General features: G+C 42.5%; 2 protein-coding genes across 2 annotated transcripts in view; one reads left to right on the top strand and one right to left on the bottom strand.

Annotated features, from left to right (window-relative positions):
- Positions 1–42: 42 nt before the first annotated feature.
- xrcc1 (X-ray repair cross complementing 1) lies at positions 43–14,245 on the top strand. The gene is made up of 15 exons (XM_087142117.1): positions 43–289; positions 2,736–2,828; positions 3,667–3,774; positions 4,408–4,566; positions 5,135–5,224; positions 5,712–5,829; positions 6,592–6,692; positions 6,900–7,119; positions 7,795–7,966; positions 8,495–8,608; positions 9,091–9,343; positions 10,230–10,378; positions 10,496–10,726; positions 11,139–11,214; positions 12,438–14,245. The coding sequence occupies exons 1-15, from the start codon at positions 236–238 to the stop codon at positions 12,546–12,548; spliced, it is 2,049 nt and encodes a 682-aa protein (XP_086998243.1). The 5' UTR covers positions 43–235; the 3' UTR covers positions 12,549–14,245.
- Positions 13,847–25,610, bottom strand: part of LOC110986488 (uncharacterized) — a 27,656-nt gene continuing 15,892 nt past the window's right edge. The window contains exons 9-18 of the mRNA XM_087142116.1: positions 24,420–24,564; positions 23,389–23,604; positions 21,998–22,171; positions 20,841–21,015; positions 19,791–19,948; positions 18,890–18,967; positions 18,500–18,600; positions 17,674–17,821; positions 17,252–17,313; positions 13,847–16,497 (exon numbers count right to left, since the gene is read on the bottom strand). Coding sequence (XP_086998242.1) covers positions 16,332–16,497; positions 17,252–17,313; positions 17,674–17,821; positions 18,500–18,600; positions 18,890–18,967; positions 19,791–19,948; positions 20,841–21,015; positions 21,998–22,171; positions 23,389–23,604; positions 24,420–24,564 — 1,423 coding nt within the window. The 3' untranslated portion in view covers positions 13,847–16,331. The remainder of the gene's footprint in view (positions 16,498–17,251; positions 17,314–17,673; positions 17,822–18,499; positions 18,601–18,889; positions 18,968–19,790; positions 19,949–20,840; positions 21,016–21,997; positions 22,172–23,388; positions 23,605–24,419; positions 24,565–25,610) is intronic.

Genomic DNA, 25,610 nt, shown 5'->3' with positions numbered 1-25,610 from the left:
ACCGGCCCATTGTAAACAAGGGGTGGATTTTTTTTATGTAGGGAGGTCAAAGTTCAATCATACGGCGGGGTTTCGAGTTTGGCATGTTCGGGCATGATGCTGTAAAAGTAAAAGTTATGTGACCAGCAGCCGACCATTCACTTTTGTGAACATTTGTATCCGGGGTAAATCTTCGTGAGAATCTTTGTGCACTGCACTGTCAAGCTTATTATTGCATAGTTACGATACTCTGAAAATGCCAGTAATAAAGTTGCAGCACGTTGTATCATGCAGTAGCGAGGATACTACGGTAAGTGTTAAGACTACTTCATACCTGTATGAAATGAAGAGGTGCTTGTTTATGTTTACGCCCCCATGCATTCCGAAGTTAATATGCAGGGTTTCCCCCGGGTATGAGGTGGTCCAACAAGTTTTGCCTCTAAAATAGATCAATCTTGTGTTCTGTGTCCAATTCATACCAATTACCATTCTGAACAATTTACAGCGTAACTGTTGCAAAATATCTTAATTCTTTTGCTTTTTCCTTCCAAGTTTGCCTATTTTAAGTGTGAGGTGGTGAAATTCAACAGAAAAGCTTGAGGTTGTTACTCAAATCAGTGAGGTGGGCCACCTCACAGTTGAGTAGGCAGGGGAAACCCTGCCACAAACAGCAAGTCGGAAAAACTACCAGGTGCGAGAACGTGTGCATTGCTATGGAGCGGAGTGGTTTGTTTATACCCCCCCCCCAAAAAAAAGGGTCACCGGGTCCAGTTGGCGTATGCGCGACCGAAATACCGAATTGACTTATTTAAAGCTGGAAGAGCCCCAATTGTACTATTGTGCTGCAGTTGGGCTGGCCCAACTGTTGTTCTGTAGAAAGTTTTTCAACCTTATCCAAGTTTATGCATCTCACACTTGACACAATTCATCTACAATACGGTACTTCATTTATGACATGACAACTGTAAACAAATTAACTTTGGCACATGTTGGGCACATTCATAACAGACCTCTGTGCTGTAGTTAGGCTGTCCAAACTATTGCACTCTAGTTTAGAGGGGCACAACTACATGTATAGTTGGGAAGGTCCCAAGTATAGTTGGGACTAGATGCTATAGCTGGGACGTAACATCCTCACTTTATATTCAAAGTTTATCTTGACCAGTTATGCTGTCGCCTGTACTTTACCACCAACAGCCCAGATCTTTTGAATTTTGAGCAAGTGTATTTTTCATGAACATAACAGAAATTTTTACTTTAATAATTGTTTTTTTTTCTACACTAATTTTAACAATAACAGACATGACAGGTCAGGGTCCAGTCCAAGCCTCCACAGTGGTGTGCCAAGGCATTGGAAGGCTTGATGCAGCGATATCATTAGACATGTTAATATGTAGAGGTCATGGAAATTGCCCCCCCCCTTTTTTTTTTAATTGTTGGTTAACTTTTTCCCCCTTCCTATAATGCATCGACCCAGACTTGTTCTCCCCTGTAACATAATGGACTTGACCAAAAGTGCCACATCAGCAGGGACAGGAAGTTGCCTTCATTGTTTCTCATGCAATGTTCAAGGCAACATCATCTTCATTAAAGTCACAAGCTTTCCTGTATTCCTGACTGGTGTATTTCCATTATTTTTACAGGACTGCGTATCACATCATATTTTAATGTAACACCTGCACATGTATGTCCTTTCGGTCATACACGGGTGTAACAAATAGACACGTTAAATTGTACACACCTGTACATCGCCTAATTAAGCAACAATGACGTCATGTTAAAGATTATTTTAAGATGATAGCTCTGGGACAAACTCTATCTCTTCACTGATCTAGGCCTAAATCTTCAATAAAAATGACAATGATTGTCCAGATTTAGACCGCATGTGATTCCTAATATCTCAATATCATCTGAGAAAACAGCAATATTCTGAGTTTCAGCTGGGTTCCCCTAAACTTTAAGTGAAGCACATTACTCTCCTAACCCTCCGTGTAAATGTTGCAGACTACCATGACTACCAATAAAAAGATACAGTTGAAAGAAAATAAACTTGGATTAGCTTTTACCAGAAATATGAATGGTTCTGGTAAATTTCTTCATCACTCTAATCTAGTCTAATTGTACAAACTGTGTGATTTGTGTGGGTTTTCCAGAAGAGTGTCTAGAATGGAAGTTTTAGATACTTTCAAAATCTTGTGAATGAATAGCCTGTTACCTGTACATTTTAATGGAACAATCCTGTAATGTCATGACATCACGTTTCATGAGTACTCAACAACACAAAATGGCATCCATCATGATGATCATTGTGTTGCAAAAATGTACATATATAGTATTTAATCTGGTTTGTGGCCATTTTACGAAGCCAACAAGAAGTTCTGGAAAGCTCTTGTCATGCTGGCGGTACTAAAATGTATGAGATCCAAAGTAACAATCGTCCACCCTCTTATCCTTAAAGCAAACACATATTCTTGAACACAACACATGGCCAGTTGAAGTCTCGACATCCCAGCGATATTGCGTAATGCGTTCATCGTACCATTCTTACTTTTCTTCCATTTTGTAGGTTGGCTGAATCATCCCCCAAATTAGTTTTGCCGCCTCTGGGTTTTTAAGTTAAGAACAACAGGTCTATTGTGGACTTTATGCAGGGCGATTAAAGTAAAATCTCACCTTTTCGACCTACACGGGTAACTTTATAAGGAGCATTAACTAGTTATGAGGACCTTCTTTTTTGTCAAAATGTTTGTACGTAGACCCACAAAGTGGACAACTTGTTGAAACCAGAATCCTACCGAAAGTGGAAGTGTGCCGAGAATGCTGAGCGGCATGCCTCCGTCATCTTGCAGGTAATATACATGTACCATGCAGTCCTGGCCGTGGGAAACATCTAACTACAGGCATCATTTTTTTTTCATCCTAAAAAGAATTCCCACCATATCCCAAAAAAGTGGTGGTGCTTTTTGTGAGGGGTTTGTGATTTTAATTCTTCCCCCCTCCCCCCGACGACAGCCTGGTAGGTCTACCATGTCTCGGGGGCAGCAGAGTGGATTAGCTATTTCTTAAAATTTGAGCAAGTAAAACACTCATTATCACTTCATATTTACTGATGATGGTTTTGTAAGGCCACTGGTGAGATAGCTTGGAAGGCTAGTCACCCAAAGACAGCTTAATTTACTATTTAAGGGTTGCTGCTGCATTAACTCCTTGACGACGGGAATTTTTACCCGAAAGCCAACTCCAAGAATTCCAAACTCGCTTGGCCACGAAGGCCACCTGCCAAACCGCAAATTCTCGGTTTGTGGCCCTGCGTGCTCTGCACGCTTTGAGTTACACGGTGAAAAGGCTGATTGTTCGGTGGCATGTGGCTCTACTCACCCTTCCACATTCCCGTTGCCTCTTTTCAAAGTGGGGACTATTGTGAAGCTGGTGATTATGATGCAAAATTGGTCTTTTCATTTCTGGGCTACACACAGAGGCCAATCACCATATATACAAGAGCCAGGGTTTGCCTTCTTTCACCGTGTTCGCTCGAGCGTGGGCCAGGAATAATAGCTGAAAAGCGGGCTAAGGATCTCAATTTTTACAATGGCTGTAGCCGCCTCCCGTTGCGAAGGGGTTAACTTTAACATTTTTACAGCATCTTTAGATGTGACTCTTACGTGGTATCTTTTTCTTTGATTTCAGTTTGAGAAAGCCTCGCAGATCCATTCTATTGATGTTGGCAATGAAAGCTCGGCATTTGTGGAGGTGTTGGTCGGTCACTCCACCTCCACCGCTCTCGATGACTATCAGGTAGGACCTTCGGGTTAGGGATAGACACCTATTAACAATGTGTATTAAAATGCAGCCGTTTGTAACTCTGAGTTAACAAGATGTGAAGTGGGTAATGCCTAGGGACCACTTCAAGAGAACTGGCCAATCGGATGCAAATGGCTGCAACTTTTTCTTTTCATCTTTTGCAGAAGATAAGCCAATTGAAGTCATAAATTCTGAGTCTCTGACTCTCAAATGTTTTTTGTTTCTGTTGAAAATAGATTTTTTTTTTAACTGGATGACAGATTAGGTCTTGATTCACACACAGTGCCTTGTACGGGTGTAGGTTCGCCAACTGTCCAGACCGGGAGTTACACTTTACAAGTAGCTCTACTATGTGACCTGATTGGACAATTTCCTATCATTTGACTTCATATGTATTTATGATCAAGAGCTGAATTCTCAGTGGTCCAACCTATCGACAGCTTGTTTGTCTGTTTTACCAGGTTCACATGCTGGATCCAAAATGGCTTTGAGTAGATGTACATGTATCTATGTATCAGTGTCGCAGCTTGGCTGGACACAAAATGGCTTCATGCGCATACGTGTGAGGTTGCAGTGGTGGGCTAGAAAGCACATTGAAACCCTCTGTGATTCCTTTGCAATGCATAGGTCATCCTGGTGACGTCGTCCTTCATGAGTCCCATGGAGAGCAAGAACGGCACCAACACCAACCGCGTCCGCATGTTTGGACCGGACAAGCTCTCCAAGGCTGCCATGGACAAAAAGTGGGACCGGGTGAAAGTCGTCTGTTCCCAGCCCTTCAACAAGGTGAACAGAACTTCGTCTAGAAATAAGATGTGCACCTTAGACCATGGTGATATGTCTTGCTACCCTACCAACTGAGCTTGAACCGATTTCTTGCCTCACGTGTGCCTGCCGTGTTTCAAATTGTCGTTGGGTCCATAGTAGAAGTCTATCTTAATTAGACGAATTTTCCTTTCATTAGAAGACGGTGTCCAACTGCCTGGGAGCGCAATGGGAGCGCCCTGCTAACCAAAATCAAGAGCCATTACTGCGGTGTCCCCACACACGACAACCAAAGTGATGTGCATTGAATGCTTCCTCATCAGCTAATGGGAGCGCACTGCTAACCAGAATCAAGAGCCATTGATGCGGTGTCCCCTCGCACGAGAACCAAAGTGATGCGCATTGAATGCTTCCTCATCAGCCAATGGGAGCACACTGCTAACCAAAATCACGCGCTCGTCAGTAGGAATGGTTGCCTTGGTTGCGGGGACACCGTAGTAATGGTGTCAGCAAATCGGTCTGCAATGGGAACTTTCTTTTTGATATTACTTTAGACTTACACCAGGTGTTTTCTTTCTTTTTTTTTCAGTTTATTTCATATGGCTTGTCTTTCATTAAGTTTCACTCCCCGCCGACGGAGGAAGATGAATCCAGTACGGCAGCCAGCCCACAGTCTCAGGTAAGTGCACTATAATTCCCCCCCCCCCAGCCAAAAATGCAAGACAAATGACAGGTTGGAACAGTGAACCAACTGTGTTATGGGTCTAGCTCCAGTTGTTTCATACTTGACAGTTGATCACTCTCGTGCTGATTTGAGCAGCTTAATACAGGTAGTCAGGATCAGGGTTGATGAACCAAGGCCTGTGTATAAATTTTAAAATTCCTGAGATAACCAGGAACATTTAATCTAGATACCGCAGTCAACATTTTGGCTCTTTTAATTTGTGAATCATTTTGGCAAAATGATTTCAGGAAAGTTTTAAAATCTTTTTGTGGTTGTTCTCTCTTCTTGTTTTTCTAAGTTTTAAGTGCGGCTCTGGCATTGTGACATTGAATACATTTTAGTGATTCATCTCACTTTTCCCATGAAACTGTCAAGTATCATGGTAGACATATGTCACAGTAGAGTTGATGTCCTGTTGGTGCCGATTTTCTTTAATCATCAGGCGACCTCCAGACTCGGCAAGTTCAAACTGAAGGAAGACCCCAAGACGGCCTCCATCACCCCAGGAGCTTTCTTCAAACAGAGAAGCATCACCAAGGCAGATCCGGCACCCCTAACAGGTCAGCGTGGTGATTGATTTTTTGATAATGAGATCCAGTGTCACCCTAAATCTCCGCAGTCCTCCAGCGAGTCAGGTTGGTGTTTCCAAAAGACAAGGTCATTCAAGAACAGAGCACTCGCTCCATCTCAGGCATAATCGGTACGTGGGAGTTGAACAGACAGTGGCCCTGAAAGGGCTGACCCATGCGTCCATATTGGTGTCTTTGAATAGCCTGTGACATGTTTCATTTCAAGCATGGGCTATATTGAAAAACCCATCCGGTTCATTTCACTTCAATTTTTTTACGCCCTTGGGGATTGCAGTTGAAAACGTCTCCACTATCATTTCTCTCAAATAGTTTGCAGATTTTGGAAGATGTGCAAGTTTCCACAGATATGACAGACGTTCTTCTTTGTAAGACAATCTTCACGAGGAATAATAGGTGTGGGTGGACCAACAGTATGAGCATTGATTTTTAAGGCAAGCGTCTGAGGCAAATAAAAATTACTTTCCCTTTCCACTGGCACAATCAGGGTGGGTGGAAAGGGTAGGTAGAGAGACGAACAAAGGTTTGTCACCCAGAACAGGGCAGTCCAAGAGGGCCACGTTTTGGGACTTTGTCCACATGCATGAGGGGCTTGCAGTCCAAAGGTCCTTTGCATGGTTTGGTTGGATGGCCGGCTGAACTGGCAAGCCTGCAGTTTTTGTCCGCAAGTGCAGCCTCGCTTTGGTTCTAGTGAACACAGACAAATTGCGATCCGTCTCCCTCCTGTTCCTGCAGGTGCTGCAGCAGTCCGTGCAGCAGCAACGTTAGCAGCGACGTCATTAACAGCCTCAGCCACAACATCACAAGCGGCCACTGCATCAGTAGCACCGAGTCAGGTACCTTGTGCAACACAGCCAAGCAAATAAGTCTTCAATATCTTAGGTTTGCTCAAGTTGTGCACTTATGCCACCAGCCAAAATAACAGTTGACAAAGTACTACTTTGTCGTTCTGGATTTTCCGTTTCAGTACAAATGAGAAGAAGAAAGCTTTTTGATCACGTATTTATGCTTCATCAGCAATGTTGCATTTCCCTCACCTCCAGACCCAGCAGGGACCACCAAAGACAATCCCCTCCACTGCCCCACACAAACAGAGCGACACCAGGACTGACGCATCTCAGAAGGCGACCCAGAAGAGGAGACTGTCGGACGAAGACGTGGCACCCCCCAAACGAGTTGACACGAAGGTAGCGGCCGCAAGGCGAGATGATGCAGATAGAGAGGAAGGGAGGAGTAAAGCCCCGCCCCCAAAGAAGAGCAGAGGTGAGTAGTGTATATAAGACCAGTAACTGCACTAATAGTCCACAATCTTTCACCTGTTGAAGCATTGATAACTGTTAGGGTTAGCCCTTTGCCCGACAGTGTTAAACTCATCTCTGAAACTGCAAAGCAATGCTCTCCGTGTAGGTCACTTTAGTAAACCCGGTAGTTCTGCCAGGATCTTTCTTTAATTAATCCTCACATTTTGCAGTAAAGGCTGTGATTTACTGAGATTCACTCCATGGGGAGCGGTATAGGCTTTGAATTGTATGCACAGGGCTCTGTTAAGTAAAGCAAACGGTCAGAGACTGCCAATAATGTAGACACGGATAAGACATCTTTGTCCAATCCGCCTCGAGTAGAAGCACCCCATTATCGGTTGAAAAGAGCCGTGTTGGTTGGGAGCATTCAATTTGTTGGTAGCCGTGCGATTGTGAAGTGTGCATTTCCTACTCGTTTGGGAATCAGCGAAGTTCAGTTCAGACCAAAGGAGCCTCCGTTGCTGAGAAAATAGGGCCCTCTCTTGGTCCATCTCAAGTCCAATATAGGTATTTGCAGAGGAGAGTTGGTAAACTTTTCTTGTCCCTATTTGTCTGTTTCTGCTTCCCTTTTTTGTGATAATTGAATTGACCTATTTGAGTCCATTCTCTTTGACCGAGAGATTCATTTCTACTCTAGAGGAATCATCAAGGCAGACGACCAAGTCCAAGTCCTTCGAGAGGCAGATGGAAGGGGTGACATTCGTCCTGAGCGGTTTCCAGAACCCACTCCGAGGCGACCTCAGGGAAAAGGCCCTGGAGATGGGCGCCAAGTACCGGCCAGACTGGGGATCCGGATGCACGCATCTTGTGTGAGTAGCCTTCCGATGCCAAGCTCGACCATTGCAGTAAAGTCGGTCTCGAGCCAGCTTAGCTCCACAGGCTTATTTTGTTTTGGCTTGCTCAACATGCAAAGACCAAGAATGTTTCTGATCACATGAGAGGGGTTGAAATTCCATCACAGGTCTGCAGGTAGTAGAGAATAATAACAATTATATAAGGGCTACCTTAGGTCTTCCCCGGAGGTATTCCAAAATGACCTGTTTATCCTGATAATAAACTTGGAGTTGCATTTTTCCCTTACTCTTCTGTGGGTGGCAAAGCCCCTCATGCTCTACTTGCAAAGAGGCAAGTTAGGTAAATCAGCTTGCCTAAGGACACAACATGTCACAACAGGTGGATTCTACCCCAGACACTCTGATCACAGTTCACGAACCTGAACCACAGGGCTGCACACCCCTGAAAGTAGGAGTGCCCACAGACAATTGGCACTGGAAAAATCATTCAAGTTAAGGTTTCCAGCGCTGAGTTTAAATACGGCTACGGCTTTTTTTCTCTAGCTGTGCCTTTGCCAACACGCCAAAGTTCAACCAGGTAAAGAACAAGGGGAAGATAGTCACCAAGGCCTGGATCCTGGACTCCTACAAGAAGAAGTCAGTGCAGCCCTGGCTGAGGTGGGTGACAAGACTCGTGAACAAACAGGTAGACAGACAGATTGCCCGACTGACTGACAGACATCTACACAAAGCACTGGATGTTGACATGTCGATAGCATGGAGGAATGACACTAAAGATTTGTAGACAAAGCAACTGGACTGACAGACTATTAATAACCGATGAACCTACAAACACACATCCACAAGACAAGAAAATGGGCACAAACCAGGCGTCATCTTGAGGTCAATATTTTGGCGTTCTTGTGCATTACCAAAGTATTTGTGGACCATCTAGATACATTCCAACAACTAAACAAATAGACTAAACACCCAATTTTTGAAGGGTTCCAGAAGTCTCAAAATATGAAGAGTACCCTGTTGGCTTTAAAATTTCTGTTTGTTCCAAAGCTTCTTGGTATGAGCATTAGATGAATAATGGAATAGGATAGGACTTTAAACATGCACAGTGTTTCAATTGCTTTATAATATATGTGTTATAGGTACAGTATGCTATCGGACAGTGACGAGAGCTCAAGCTACGAGGAAGAAAGCGAAACGGATGAGGAGGATGACTGGGAACCAACCAAGAGGAGGAAGCCATCTCCTCAGAAAGCCACACCCACAAAAGCCATGCCCAAAAATGCCACACCTAAAAATGCCACGCCCAAGAAGGCCACGCCCAAGAAAGCTACAACTAGAGATGCAGAGGATGGCGATGGCGTAGGTCAGGGTGCATCAGGGTCTCCTCAACAGGTGAGAGATTTCTACAAAAATTCAAACAGTCATAACCAGAGACAAACAAAATTGTGCTCAGAACAGAGAACACTTGCTATTTCCCATGCTCTGCTCCATTCCTTCATCCATCACAGCCCCTTGGAATGTTTACCCGTCCGTCACGGCTTAATGTAGAAATTTGATGAAAAACCTCTGCAATGAGAAGTGCTTCAGTGCACAGCCTTGTCAAAGAGCACTTTCGGAGGAGGAACTTGTTGCCAAGTGGCTTGCTCATGGACACAAATACATGTACCATTATCTTATCTCCTCAGTCTGTCTCTGAATTGTTTTGATGATGGTTTCACTCTGGTCATTAGCTGATCAATTCCACACCCTTACGTATTTGTTCTTCATTAATGGTACTCCTGGTGAACCAGGAAAAGCACCCCCTAGTGTCACATGATGTCCAGTCTCCTGGCTTCCTTCCCCCCTTTTAAATTTCTTGCAGTCGGCAAACTACGGGTGGGGTCATTCCAGAAATGAGGGGTCCATTTTTTGTGTGTGTCCCTGTCTTATCTGAGATGTGATTTTGTAAAGTTCAGAAAACATTTTCTAATTTCCAAGAGTGATAAATTAATGCAAATAACCTGCCAAACAAATAGAAATTGTTTGAAATAAATTACGGTGATATTTCTATGTCAGATAACAAAGGTACATGTAAGATGTAACAGAGACAGAAAAATGTCGCATTTTTGGACCCCTTATTTCTGGAATTACTGGGGTACCGAGGGAGGTGAGATGACTTCGCTAAGGACACATTAAGCCAGACAAGGCAGGTTACAAACCCTAAACGCTACACTTCTCTCCCCTTTAATATCACCTGTTCCTACGCACATGATAAAAGTTGTCTGAACTTTCATGACAGGCTAAACCCTCGGAGCCTGATGCAAAGGAGGACGACGATTGCAGCACGACCGACATTGACAGCGATGCAGGGGAGGTTACCAGGACCGCGTCGTCCAGGCAACAGGATGAGATGTCATCAGGAGGAGACACAGAGGATGAACTGAGGAGGTAGGTCAGATGTAGATGACGGCTTTTTTTCCAACTCTTTGCTTCGTCTCCATGTGGGGCTTCGTCTGAGACGTGCCTGATTGACCAATTGCTTGATTTGGGTCAAACTTGTCCTAGGATACAGGAAAAGGGATGTGAGGGAAAAGTGACCGCCAAAGACAACTACGACAGCTCCACGGACGAAGAGGTAGACATTCCAACAGCGGGCAAGCCAGAGAGTGCCGCCCCTTCCCTGCCAGACATCCCCGACCTGCCGGATTTCTTCACCAACAAGATCTTCTTCCTGTACGGCAAATTTGATGCTGAAGAGAGGAGACAGATCACAAGGCTCATCGTTACTTTTGACGGGTAAGTTAGACCACAGGATAAGTTGGCCGTTTGCCAGCACTCCATTTTCATTGCTTTGTCTTACAGTTGAAGGACACTTAGGGATAGGACGACCACGGACCTGCCTTTCCCTGTGTATTATTGTATTTGGGTCATTAAAACTAAATCAGCCAATTTGAGGAAGCAGTAGCACAGTTTTAGCTATACATTGACACATGTAATGGTGGGTGTGCTTGACAGTGTGCTTGGCTGGTATATCCCAGAAGAAATCTATGGACATGTCAGTCTGGGTGGGCTTCAGAACTCAGTCACAGAGGTAGAAAGCGAAAAACGTTGCACGTTAACCACAGATGACTTCATCATTCAGTCAAATTTAGTTCACTGGCTGAAATTGAAAAATTGAAGACATGTGTGATGTTGAAATTCTTCCCAGGACTGTGGAGGAATACATGACTGATGAGGTATCTTACGTGATAACCAACGCGCACTGGGATGAGAACTTTGACAAGGTAGGGGCCACTCATTCCATCAACACCGGATTTCTATTCTTTTAAGGAAAGGAGTGGAAACCTCTTTAAGCTAAACTTATTTTGCCAGTGGTGACTTTAAAACCTGCCAGGTAGGACCAAATTCTCAAAGCCGCTGAATAGACAAATTTGATGAGCTAAGTTATGTGCTAAGCAGAAATTAACTGGGAACCAGTGAAATGCATGACATTTTGGCTTGTCGGCTGTTTTTCTTAGTGAATTTTTCCTGAGCTAATCAGCAGGTCTGTGAAATTGTCAGGTGCAGGGGTGTCCAACTTGTACCCTCTGTACACATTTGGAACTCGGGTGTAAGGCATGTATTAGGCGGGTCCCCTGCTGAAAGTTCCCTTAACAAGACTTCACATTTGTTGGTTCAGATATCACAAGACTGAAAAGGATAAAACATTCTTGGAAAAATGCACAGGCCTTGGAATGCATTCAACTTTTGTTATGAGCCCAAACTTGAAACGATGTGAAATGAACCATCTGAATTTGAGTTTGATAACACACTAAGTATGAACTGGTCTGTATGCCACTGAATTCAAACAAGTTAACCCCTTCGCGCCGGGACGCGTTAAGACACGCCGTAAAAATTGAGATCCTCAGCCCGCTTTTCAGCTATTATTCTCGGCCCACGCTCGAGCGAACACGGTGAAAGAAGGCAGACCCTGGCTCTTGTATATGGTAATTGGCCTTTGTGTGTAGCCCAGAAATGAAACGACCGAATTTGCATCATAATCACCAGCTTCAAAACAGCCCCCACTTTGAAAAGAGGCAACGAGAATGTGGAAGCTTGAGTAGAGCCGCATGCCACCAAACAATTAGCCTTTTCACCGTGTAATTCAGAGCGTGCAGAGCACACAGGGCCACAAACCGAGAATTTGCGGTTTGGCAGGTGGCCTTCGTGGCCAAGCGAGGCTGGAATTCTTGGAGTCGGCTTTCAGAAAGAAATTCCCGTCGAGAAGGGGCAAAATCACTGTAGTATTAGTGATGCCCAAAAGGGCTGAATTTCCACGAAAAACCAGGTTTCATATCTATCTTTTGTGAACTCAAGATAAAAACTGAAATGCATTTCAACATGGAATTAGATTTGGTCCCTTTTCCAGAAGTTACAAATCATTTTTATTTAATTTTAACCTGTAATGATTAAGTCTACATGTGAAATGGATCCTTTTTTTCCTTTCTCTTGTTTCTCACCTCTTCAGGCTTTGTCAGAACACCCTGGGCTGTCATTTGTCCGGCCCAAGTGGATCTACGCATGCTCAGAGAAATCCAAGTTGGTCCCCTACCAACCTTACGTTGTAGTGCCAAGTTGAATCACAGATCCAACAATGAAATTTTGTTCTGAAATACATCAACGGCCTTGCTCTTGTTACCAACTTTTTTCTAATCTGTGTCTCCAGCATTTGCCGGATTACTCATCAGAAAACATCTTTGAGAATATCTTCTAAAGGTTTCAAAGTGGTTTTATCATATATTACAGACTTCAACATGTTCCATTATGTGAAAAAAGGGAAATTTTATTCCAGATTAAAAAAAAAAATTTCGCAATGAAAGGGGACTGCCATCTTTCTTTTTTCTGGCATCCACGCGAATACAAGATGGCGGCCCGTTTGGCTGCACGAGCAGAACCGACATTGTCACTCAAATTTCCACACTCAAATATCACTTCAGATAAATGTGATATAATGAATATAATATGTAGATGCCCAGTTAATATTGTAAATATAATTTGTTTTGCATCAATATGCTTGAATAACTTGACGCTTGCTGACGCTTTGACACTAAATAGCATGACCCTTAAGAGTCCATGCAAAAGTGTAGATAGCACAGCAAGGCCTTTCCCCAGTTTGTTCATAGTTACAGGGACCGTGTGTTTTCTACACAATGAAACCACAGGAAAACAGAATGTTCCATGGATGATTGAGGGGGGGGGCTGGTTATACAACACCCACAGATTCTGCCTGATTTATTCAGTAACATGATTTATGTTTACTTATTAGTGAAAATGCAGCTTACCTTTTACTTTTAATTAACCCTAACCATGCCGAAACCAAGATAGTGACTTGCACTAAATCTCGGCTGAAACCCTAACCCTTGATGCTATTTGTAACTCGAAGAATTGTCTGTAATATACTTGTAAGTATATGTATGTGTAAACTTTATTGCCAGTTTTTTCAACCTTCAAACTCTGCGAGATCCCAGACATCACGGTTCTCTGACATTTTTGCAACACTTTCTTGGCACCAAGTGCTCTTTAGTTTTTGTATCACTCGACACTGAGTCTGCCTGCAATTTAACCCTCCAGACTTGCTTTTCCCAGTTAGAATCTGCTGTCTTATTTCAGCAGGTTTTAATGTATCAAGTTTAAGGTCAAAGTGGAATTGTCATTTTATTACTGAGCTCTTCATTGTTCAGAAATTTGTGGCAAAAACTTTTCACCCAAAAAAAACTCAAGTAAAAGGTAATATAACAACCTATTCTTGCCACTTTTGTAATTGTTCCTTGACAAATGACGAATAATTAGTTTGGTTAATGGAATGCCAATTCCACTTTTGCCCTTTAACAATGCAAGAACACAGGAGACACCCAATTAGTTCAACAATAAACCGAATCAAGCGTCATAAATTTGTACTTTTTTATTTGACTGTGACTTTAATAGAGACAATTGATGTAACATTTTATAATCATAAAATATTCTTAACAACACCAGTAAAGATAGTTCATACAATTCCAGAACCAATTTCAATTACTCCATGTAATAAAAAACACACAGAATGGAGAAGCAAATAGTTTTATTTTTATGTTTTCAGGTGTTTGGCCCGTGAACATCAAAAAAATGTAGTTATACTTCTTTTAACAAAATAGGGAGAAACCTTGTAAATAATTTAATCTAGTTATTTCTTTGGTATACGTTCAGTTTATGATCAGTGTCATGATTGTACATGTGCTGTAAAATCCTTCATTTCTTTGAGAATTATTTGAATTGAAATAGAGAATCAAATTTACAGTACTTTGTACATGTGTGCTGGTGAGTGATAGTGTGAAAAATACATTGCGTGGCAAATGGGTCTCGTAGCCCACCTGCATGTGGATGGACTTAGGTTGGCCCTTAGCCCTTTTACAGACCTCTAAACCTTCCTGATTTTGACGGAAAATTTCCACATTTTCTCTTTGTTTACGCCATTCTGATTTCGCCCTTAAAATTTGCATCTAATTGCAATTTTGATAAGCCTATCATTCATTGGAAAATGTCCATGTAATCTTGTACCGGTACATATACTGTACCGCTTTGCATAATGCACCACGTCTGTGACAGTGCCCTCTTTTGATGTGTACTTGCCACGAGTTGAATGTGATCACATGATAAAACGCCTTCTACCAACAAGCTACATTGTAACCAACACTGTATGCGTCGCATTGCGCTGCACCCAGTATCACTACTGACAGAGTAACGTTTTGGAACCAAGTAGAGGGTCCACAACAAGACTCAACCTTGCAGTGAAATCGGCCAAGATCGCGTCAAGGGTGCAAGTTTTTACAAGAGAAATATGGCATCAGCAAAGACAGTATCTGGAAAAAAAATACCAAAGACGTTTGAACAAGTACATGTACATTTATCAACAAGAATTCCTTTGTATAGGACCTAGCAGAGCAAGTGATGCTACTAAGTGTAACATTTGTGATGTTGATTTTACTGTTTCTCATGCTGGACGTGGCGACTGTGTTACACGTGAACTCGGCCAAGCATTGCAAAACTGCTGGAAGTGTTCACGGAGTCCCCAAACTGACATCGTTCTCGCAATTTTCCCAAGATTTGAGTGTTACTAATAGGGGGGCATGCTTTGCCACCTTTGTAATAGAATATGATTTGCCTTTCACTGTGGCTGACCACATGGGTCATGCGCTTCATAAGATGTTTCCTAATAGCAAAAGAGTTCCATTCAGGGCAGACAAAAACATAGTCTAGAATCCAAACCTTGGCCAGGGATAGTGAGATGAAGATCACACAAGCTATGCAGACCGGGCTAGATAGTTTAGCTACTGATGGTAGCAACGACATGGAAGATGTGAATCTGTATCCTCTTGTGATGCGATGTTTGACAACTTGTTTACTGTATTGCTTTGTATGCCAGAATGGAGAGAGTCTACTGCAGCTAATATTTTCAAATGCTAGATCGAGAACTGAAAAAGAGAAATATCTCTTGGAAGAACTGCTTCTCCTTTGGCATGTTTGGGGTCGACAATGCAATGGCTGAAATCTGGACTTGCCTCATACATTTTAAAAGTTAATTCAGACATATACATTGATGATTGGGGCATATTTTATACAGTGTCACACCACTAAGAGAACGAGGCACATGTAGAGCTAAATATGCAATATAACATAAAACATATACATGTACTATTGAAATTGAGACAGTGGTACCGATTTCAACTTCAAAACAAGTTTAAGAAACTGTAACTTATCATGGGCCAGTGTTTTTTTTGTCTTGTTGAAAAGTTTAGGCTGTATTGGTGATTCAATTTTCAGGGTTTTGGAGTTTTCAGGTGTAAACTGCCAAACAGGTCCACACACAAGTACTGGTACATGTGGGACCAATATGTTATTGAAAATGCAAAAAAAAAAACTTGACATCAAGTGCTGAGAGGATTTTCTTGTTGAATTTCCAACTTGTCTCAAGCCTAATTTTAAACACAGACATCACTTGCTTAAGCAAGAGCTTTCCAAAATAGCGTAATCAGTGATGGATTACAATAATACTTATAGTCACAGTACTATTCAAGGTGATGAACGCCAGCACAAAGCTGACCTCATACAATGGCTACTCACACACCAATATTTCAAAGGAACGTAAGCACCAGGCCAGAATACGGCCGTTTCACAATAGTGCGCCACCAAGAGTTTGGAACGCTTTGGCCAATCACAATGCGCGAAATTTGTCGACCCAATGCGCGTTTGGAAAGGGTGGACAACTTTCGTGCGTTATGATTGGCCAACGTGTTGCAAACTCTTGGTGGCACACTATTGTGAATCGCCCGTATTACCGTGGCAGTATATGATAAGTATTTCAGTACGCTTGAACAACCTTCGCTCTTCATCGACCTTTGACTTTCTTGCGGCCCAACAGTTTGATGAGCTGATCCCTGACCATGCCGATCTGGAGGTCATCTTGGGGTCGGCAAAGCACCTGCTGGCACAGGTGGATTCTGGGATTGCTGGGCTGGTGATGGGTGGTCAGTAGTTTCAGAAATTCCAGAGAGCTGGTAGAGAATAAAAGATTTGACCATTTCATATTTGGTTAAAGAGGATTACCATATTTGGAAGGGCCATCATGTAACCCACTTAGCACATTCTCACCAATCACAAAACCTCTTCTAGCATGCTGCAAAGGATTGTGGGTGGCTCCATGGCATGGTGTGTTTTTCTTAATTCTCTTCCTGATAAACACTAAATTTGGAGTCTACATTGATGCCAAAGAGACGATGTTTAAACCAGTTAGCTACTGAGTTGGAAAATGTCTAGGAACTCTTTAAAAGACATTTCACTGTTCTAGAATATTCCCTGCCCAAGCATTTAAGCTCAGACTTCAATATGTAAACAGTCTCAGTGGCGTAGCTAGGATTTTACTAGTGCGCGGGTGCAAAGGGGTCACCAGCATCTTATGGGGGGCACCAGCTTTCAGTGGTGTGTTTTTTGGGGGCGACGTTTTGTTAGTCTTGTTCAATGTCAATTCATCCGTTTTTTTTTTCAGTGGGGGGGCGGACCTGGGGGCACCAGAAATTTGTGGGGGGCACTTGTTAGCTAAAGGCATCAGTGATGATGCTACTGTCTCAAAGGACACAAGATATTTGATAAAAGATTGCAAGTACTGCAAGTTATCCTCAGTTGAGGTCACTGTTGAATATAAAACGTTTGTACTACAGATTACAACATCAATGTCACCTTCCTCCGAAGCATTTGATGAATATATGTCAGTGATCTTCTCAATCAATACAGAAATAGTACTGCACACACCTGATTTTCTGAGGAAGACAAGCCCAAAGCCGCTCGTAATACTCTGGCACTATTTCCCTGTTCTGTGTAAACAAAAAAACATTGGGCAGCTCAAACACGCATCGCATTCAAAGACGTTATTCTTTGCTTCTACATCAAAAATAAAGAAAGAGAGGGAGAAAAGGAAGAAGGGTTGGAGAGATCTAGAATTTCTAACGACATTTCCAATAATAAAAATAATAATAATAAAGACTTGTAATGCGCGCATATCCACCCTGCTGCCATGAATGGAGGGCTTTGTCCATCAGCAGGCCCCATTGAACCAGCAGCTGCACGGTGAATAGACTGTATGTGTGGTATGCACTAATCCCCACGAGGAGCGACAGGATTAAGAGAATTACTCATACATACATGTGAATACAACATGGTTACCCGGTACATACTTGTAGGATGGCCATCAGTAAGACATGGTAGAGCTCGGAATGCCTCTGTGTGTTATCTGCGTTCTCCTGTACAAGACCGATGGCTTCAGACCACAACTTGTACTTCAATAGCAGCTTCAAGGCGTTCAGAGCTCCGTGCGACGTTAAACTGCCCGGAGGGAAATGAAAGCACGTGTACATTACTTGCACACAGAGTACAAAACCTTCCTTCGCAGTCGACACCTTTCAAAGACCTTCAAGACCGTACCAATTTAGCGGTAAGGTTTTACTGGTGACATTTCATGTAAAGTCGGAAGAGAGGATAGACGACGTCTGTTGCAGTGGAGTGCATTGCAAGTTCTTTCACAAGACAAGTCGTAAGTCCGTTCACAGTGCCAGTCACAGGTGACATGGTTGACAGTGACAAAAGAATGCTTCTGTCACAGTTCATTCAATTAGCTTGTTATTTGACTTGTAACTGGATGGCCAGTGAATGAGTTGTAGGGACTTGTGACGGACTTGACCTGCAACAATGACCACTGTAATGTGTGACCGTAAACAATGACTGTAAACAATAACTGTAAACAATAACAGTAAACAATGTTATTCAATCCACAAGAAAGCTTCAGCCTGTGGGCTACACTTTGTGTGTACACTGGTCTATGTACACGTTTTTAAAACACAAAACTATAGCATTTCTGCATCAACAATGCGTGCTCAGCACCAATGGTGTGTCTATCACTTTGTCAAGGGTCACCGTGGCGTTCTTACACAGAGACCACATATCAACTAACCCAGTTATATCCAACTGTACATAAGAAAATAAAATGAACAGCTACTCAAATACCTGAGCTGCAATAGCTTTGCTGTGGCTAGCACTGCACCCTCCTGGTTTCTAGAATGGTCCGGTCCTGGCAAGCTGCCAAGTGCAACATCATACAGCTGAACCTGCAGGGAATGACAGAGGCAGGTGCAACCATTTTAAACTAAGGGGAGGTGCTTTTTAATTGCGATTCACAAAAACAGCAATATAACTGTATAAGCACAACATTGTGAAAAAGCTTCACTGCCTCGTCAAATTTCTAATTCCAAAAGGTCCCTTGTAAAAGTCCCTTGAAGTTTTGGTACAGTGTGTGTGTAGGAAGAATTCAAGTACATTTTGACTGAAGAAAAGTAATGTTTCACTTTTCTTAGATGATGGAGACTTCAGTTGATTGAAGCTACAGGTACAACTTACAGCAGATCTCTTTCTTGAGAAGGCAGAGGCATCCATCACTTTATCTCTTGCCTGCTGGCACAAGTGTACAAACTCCACCTAAGAAGCAACACAAGGGTTAGTCCAGTTGGCCATTGGTCTTACCAGAAAGTGACCTGTCTCGATAAGAACAGACCAGGGAATGTTGCACTGTGCACAGACCTTGTGCACAAGACAGGTTAGTTTCTGGCAAGTGGTTATTGAGACAGGTGTTTTTGTGGTAAAACCGACAAGATAAATCACAGAGGCTGCATAGCATTCTGTTGCTAAGGTCTTCGACAGTTGAAAATGCACGGCCACATGCTGAAAACATGCATACCTGTTCCAACCCAGTCAAGCACGTGCTGAACAAATACAGTTTATCAGACTGGGATTTCTGTCTGGTTTCCTTCGCAAAATATAATGGAGGATATTTCCATTTCCTCTTGGCATGATTAGATGGCCAAAGAGAGTAATCATTGTAGGTTGCTCCAAGGCCATTGCAGGTATCCATTCACACTCCTCGATGGAAAGAGGAAAATTGGGGTAAAGTAGCCTGCCCAAGGACACAACATAACGCCCCCGCACCAGTCTTTCAGCCCCTGATCCTGCGATAAAGAATCACGAAGGCCACAATTGTCCTCCATTAGGTTCACATTACCTTACTGGGGGTGTTTTCCTACTAGGCTTTGATTTGTGACCATATATTAAGGGCACTGTTTTTCAGATCCAAAAATGGGTTCCCCAAAATGTTTACCTTGCGTGTATGTCCATGCTGACATTCACACTTGCCCTTATTATTGTTCTGAATTTCCAAAGTCTGTTCACAATCACTAGACGAACAAGAAATATGCTTACTGAAATTGAAAAAGGACGTGTTATTTTTTTTTGTATTACCGCTTACCAGTTGGGTGGGGCATTCTTTGAACATGAGCGTGCAAATTATCTCAAACAGTGGCAGTCCCGATTCGGACTCTGGGGCCTGAACTCCAAATGAGACGGGGGGAAGAGATGGATCCAACTCCTCCTCGTCCAGAGGGAGTGTCTGGAAATTGATGTGACCTGTTATTGAAATAGGACACAGATGGATATTGTTAATCCTGAGCAGGAACATCTAGTCGGTTGGAAAAAGGAGCGTTGGTCGGTGGTATTCATTTTCTTGGTAGCAATGCGATGCAACACTTTCATTTCACAGTCGTTCTTGAACCACGATATACAGTTACTACCAAAGGAGCCTCCGTTGCTAGCAAAATTGCACCCATGGTCAGGGGCGATGATAGCAACCCATCATCCCCAATGACAGGTTTTGTACCAGCATCTTCTCACTGACCAATCAGAAGCTGACTTTGATGCTGTAGGAGAAACACCACCACCCATCTATGCATTGACTCATCCTGGTGTGCATACCAAGCTACAATAATCAATCAAATTTCAACAGAATGTGCACAAGCCCACAAGCCTCTCAGGAGTCCAAAATGCAGTCGCCTGGTTTTAGAAATTGCTTACGCATCATTTCAAAATTCCCTATCTTTTGACTAGAGGACAGGGCCATGCGACCGATAACAGTGACTTGTGTTGAGTGAATAATGGAGGGGGGTGTTGCTCCACTGAAACCACATAGCCTTGGGAGTAATGCAATGTGGGGCAGTTATCAGTTAGGATTGGCCACTTGAGAACACTGAACCTGATAGCCAACTGATAATAAATGTATCAGTCGGACCATTCTGTCCGACACCTTCCCGATAGGAATTGTGAAATGGTGCCTTACAGTGACCACAGAATTTAGAGGTTTGCTCATTTTAATCTCTTGGCTGCTAGCATAAAGAGAGACATTGTATTTGTGACTTTGCATTTCTCTAAAGTTGGGCCCTTCACGGAAACCTCTGTTCCCAGTAAAAGGACAAGAACTTTTGATAAAGTAATTCAGGAGTTACCATTGCCCCGAATGACTTACCATTTTCGTCAAGTGTGCCAAGGTTCAGGGCATCTAGCAGTGTGACCAGCGTTGCCACAGGGGCGTTGAGACAGAGAAAATTCATCTCCGACTTCTTGAGATTCACAGAGAGGGGGGAGGAGCTATCCACTAATCGGCACACTACTTCCTGAACTGTGAACGGCCTCTGAGCTTCCTGATAGGTGCAAATATCATTTCAAATAATTCATAATCCATGTGCATGTTGAAATGACCACTTTATTTGGTCGTTAAGACACCGATAAATTTGGCGGGAAATGAATTTTTCATCAACACCTGATCAAGGGCAATCTGATGATGCTTCCAATGTTCTGGAACTTTTTTATTCTGAAAATTTGCGAAGGATTTTACAGACCACAATGAAAAAAGCGACATGTACATGTTTACTCATCTCACAGGTTAACCCCTTCACGACGGGGTCATTTTGACCGCGACTGCTGGGCTGTGGCATACCATGAATGGAGGGCTTTGTCCCGCAGCAGGCCCCATTGAACCAGCAGCTACTCACACACAGGTGCGGTAGTAGCAGTCATCCGTAGCGAAGGGGTTAAATTACATGTATTGACAAGTATCAGTATATTTATGTTTAACATCAATCCCGTCATGTCTACTTCTTCTTGAATGCTGTAAGTATCGGCTACTTTTTGTGGTAACTGTCATTTCTTCGTGTTGCTGTGTGTCAGGGCTGTGCCAAACATCAGACTAGTGGAATATTTGATCAGTTATGGAATATGCAAACTTTTTATTTCAAAGTTGAACAGTTGGATAAAAAATGCAAAAAACTGGGAGAAAATGCATTATTTAGACAAAATCTTATTCTAAATCAAGGTGATTCCAGACTCTGAAAGGCAGCTAATATGTCCAAAATCAAAATATAGAATCCGTCCTAGAATGTGGAATAAAGAAAGAAAGAAAGAGCAACAAATAAAAGTCATGAATGTGCAAGTCAGCATTCTTTCTAATAATTATAATATTGATGCAAACTTTGTTGAAAGTTGAAAGGTACAGGTGTAATGGAACCTTCATAATGACAATGCAACTGGAAATCAAATAGAGGGAAGTCTGAAGCAGGAGATGGCTCAATCAGACAAAAAGGAGAGATGTCATCATAATTATTAAGAAGTTTAAGCATCACTAACGTTGGATTTCTTGTCCCAGATGCCAAGCTTCTCTTGGTGCAATGCCCAGTACTGCTGCAGCAAGGGTTGGGTAGTCGCATTTAGTCTGGTGTCTGGTTCCACGCATTCCTCCCTCCTCTCGTACAGTGACTGGAGTGCTTGGCTAGCCTGGGGCTTGTGGCCAGCCTCAGCTCCCTTCGTCAGGGATTACAAAAAATCATTTAACTCATTAGTATCCATGTCAACCTAACCCACCCAGCATGAGTACTTGCCATGGTAAAATGTATGTGACAAGATTCCAAAAAATGCATTGTTGGGGCGATACTTGCAGTCATTTTGTTCCGGTTTGCATTAAAAGGAACAAACTTGAGATGGACTCTTTTGATGCATCACTCAGTCTGGCTGATGATTACGAAAAGTGAAAAATTACTGAGGGTTCCTGTAGATTTTGCCTTGTGAAAGATTGCTCTGAAGGGCCTCACATCTGAAAGTACCGTAGCCCTGACAACTTCAAACACATTTTGCTAAGTTATGTCACATGTTACATTTGTGTTTGCCTGCGCAAGATGTACATACATATGAATTGGTTAACTGTCATGGCAGCTTTCTTGCATATAGAGCTATGGTACATGTAGGTTGCCAAAGTAACACAAACAAGCCATGAGGTCAAAGTTCTCTTTTACAATTCTGGTTCCCTCTGAAAGCGGGATTTCATTGTTTATCTTGGTAACCTGGAAGGTGATGTAACCATCTGCTCAGTCTATCCACACTGCACCTTGCCAGTCTACCCTCGCTGTAATTATCTGCCAGATCTACCACTGCAACCTGTTTGTAACCCACTCCGCTTTGGGTTAGCAGACAACTTCATCAATTGAGGATTTCTACTGACTCAGGTGTTTGTGCATAATTGCAGCCATTAAAACTCAGAACTGTGGTTTCACAACTTCACAAAAGTTGTCAGTTTTATGAAAGTCGGCATACTGTTGCTAAGGTTTAGTCAAACAATTAGGGTAATTCCAGAAATTAGAGGTCCATTGTTTCGTGTCCCTGTTACATCTGACATATGATTTTGTAAGTTCCGAACACATTTTCTATTTTCCAGGAGTGATGAATTAATGCAAATTACCTGCCAAACAAAGAGTAATAATAGTAAATCAATTCTGGTGATATTTTCATGTCAAATACCAAAGGTCAGATGGAACAGGGACACAAAAATGTCACACTTTTGGACCCCTAAAGTACTCATTGTTCAGGTTTGGCACATATTGCCGGGGGCACATCATTGACAGGACTGTTCAAAATCCTGGTATGGCCTGGCCAAGAACCCAAGTTCAGGAAGCTGAACTCAGGTGTGCTGGGCAAAAGGGTATTCACAGCACTAATTATGTTTCTCAATAAATCAAATTGCCTACCTGAAGCACAGACACCATCAGGCCTGGATTCTGGAATCCTTGCTGTGGACCAGCCACTCCCTTGCCTGCTCCCTCACCAATCCTTTGGCCGGAGTATGCCTCATAAGCCCCCTGGAGGGCAGTGCGGCCTGCCAGCCGATCCTGGTTGAAGCTGTGCAGGGTTGAGGCCGCCTCTGTAGGGCCCATTGCCGACACGACAGACTCAATATTATCCATCTATTGATGAATAAGCAGAGATGTCAGATGGCAAGGTTCACTGGTAACACGGACAAATATCTATTGAATATCCCTCAAGTTCCAAATTGGTAGGATTTTACAAAAGGTCGAGTTTGCTTTTCTCAGTCACTGCTACACTGTACACGCAGCATAAAAAGATTTCAAATTGGTTAACTACAAAGTTGCACTGAGGACAGCCGATTTATCCCAGAACAAATTGGTTGAAACATTAGTATTTTCCCACCAGTTCTCCTCAGAACCACTTTCTAACCATTCATCTTTCCATAATTTTAAGGGTGCATTTTACGGTAACAACAGCTACAAGTAACGGTAATGTCCAAGTAAATGGACAAGAAAACAATTGCATTACACTGCATTACATGTACGATATTCTTGTCTGTGTCAGTCTTGTACAATGTTTCAATCTGGGCACTGTCAATATTCTGCTGATCAACTATGTTGACTGTTAACAGTTTGAACTGCCTTGTTCTTTCATTACAGACCTATATTTTAGCCCAATGCAACAATACAATCTTTCTGTTACTCCTGTGAAAACTTTGCCAGTCTGAGTATTTTCGGCCTTTTATATGTTTCTAGATACTGTTGATATCCTGCTAATAAACTCTATTCAATTGATTTTTAAAGTGCACAACTTCCAACTAGTTGAATTTGTTATTGTTTTTCAAAGCAAACCCACATGTACTGGTACAAGTACATACATTATATTTCAGACCATATGCAACAATAAAAACTTTCTTATGTAATCCTTATGAATATCCTGCCAGTTGGAGTATTTTCAGTTAGAACATCACTACCTGTAGAACCCAGATTCCCTTAGAGCTCCAGATGCCTATTCTTGGTATCATTCCCATGATGGTCCAAAACCTGAAGTTCATGCCTGAGAAGACCGTCGACAAGTCTAATTCCTGCAGCAATACTCCTGTTGTGTTACTCACGACCCTACATACAAACAGAATGCAAAACCTGAATGGTCAGGTACTACGATGTACTGATCAGCTACTGACTAGCACAGTTCACGCCAGCAGTAAAAACATGCAATGTTGGCTGTGGAAAACAATCTTCCATCTTCTGACCGGAAATTATCGGCAGGGAATTTCAGATTTCAAAGTTGCCAGTCCGACGTAAATACTGGGTATCTTAAGTTGAAATGCATGTAACTATAAACATTCGGAGTTTTTAGTGCACATGTATCTGGACGGCTCTCTGTGATGATGGTGGCAAATCTATGCGTAATAGATTGATTGCATCATAAGTCACGTGACCTTAAGTGGGTATGAAACATGGGTATGTCCTTCCATAGCAAAGTGTGGCATACGTATCGTTTACCAAAATAAAGCCAATTTTTGGTATGGTACTCAGTACATCAGTAGTCCGAGAACTTTACCCACCGCTGGCTTTAGTTTTAGTAAATGACACTTATAAGTCACACTTTGCTACGGGAGGACACTATAATTCTGATGTTTGTACCCACTATAGGTCAGGGGACTCAGCAGGTGCAATCGGTCTATTCAGCTTGACTGCTGCTATCCAAGATAGCAATAATACAATTTGAAGCAGTTATCAAGCACATATTTAAACGAGAATGATGTATAAGCACACAGTAAAGCCCTGCCAAGCCCATGCCTGAACCAACAACTTTAATTCTGGATCACAAGATCTGTTTTCTACGAACCTTTAGCCTGGTTAAAGTATGACGGACACGATAGAAGGGCACTATTTGGTTTGGGTAAAATCTTTCGTGTTTACTCCAAATTTAACAACTTCAAACAGCGCCCTCCTATTGTATCCACCACAATTTAACAAGACTACATGTAATTACAACCTCTACCCTTGACGTTTGCAGGTTTAAATGCAATTTAGGCTTGTTGGGATTACAAAAAACAATGTACAAGCACAAATTTGAGGTTCCTACATAACGCATTTCTCAAGTTTTACCACTGACAAGATGTCTTTTCTTTTAGCAATTGGGACCTTCGCGTTTGACC

Source organism: Acanthaster planci, linkage group LG10, assembly GCF_054643075.1.
Source record: "Acanthaster planci isolate LZ-2023a linkage group LG10, COTS_SCS, whole genome shotgun sequence".
In the NCBI taxonomy this organism is placed as follows: Eukaryota; Metazoa; Echinodermata; class Asteroidea; order Valvatida; family Acanthasteridae; genus Acanthaster; species Acanthaster planci.
This window is presented reverse-complemented; position numbering and strand designations above follow the sequence as displayed.

Excerpts from the sequence above, each read along its gene's own strand:
- xrcc1 (XM_087142117.1), top strand. The coding sequence starts at position 236 with ATGCCAGTAATAAAGTTGCAGCACGTTGTATCATGCAGTAGCGAGGAT. Across the intron at positions 10,727-11,138 it reads CTCATCGTTACTTTTGACGG|GACTGTGGAGGAATACATGA; the intron begins GTAAGTTAGACC and ends AATTCTTCCCAG. Across the intron at positions 11,215-12,437 it reads GGGATGAGAACTTTGACAAG|GCTTTGTCAGAACACCCTGG; the intron begins GTAGGGGCCACT and ends TCACCTCTTCAG.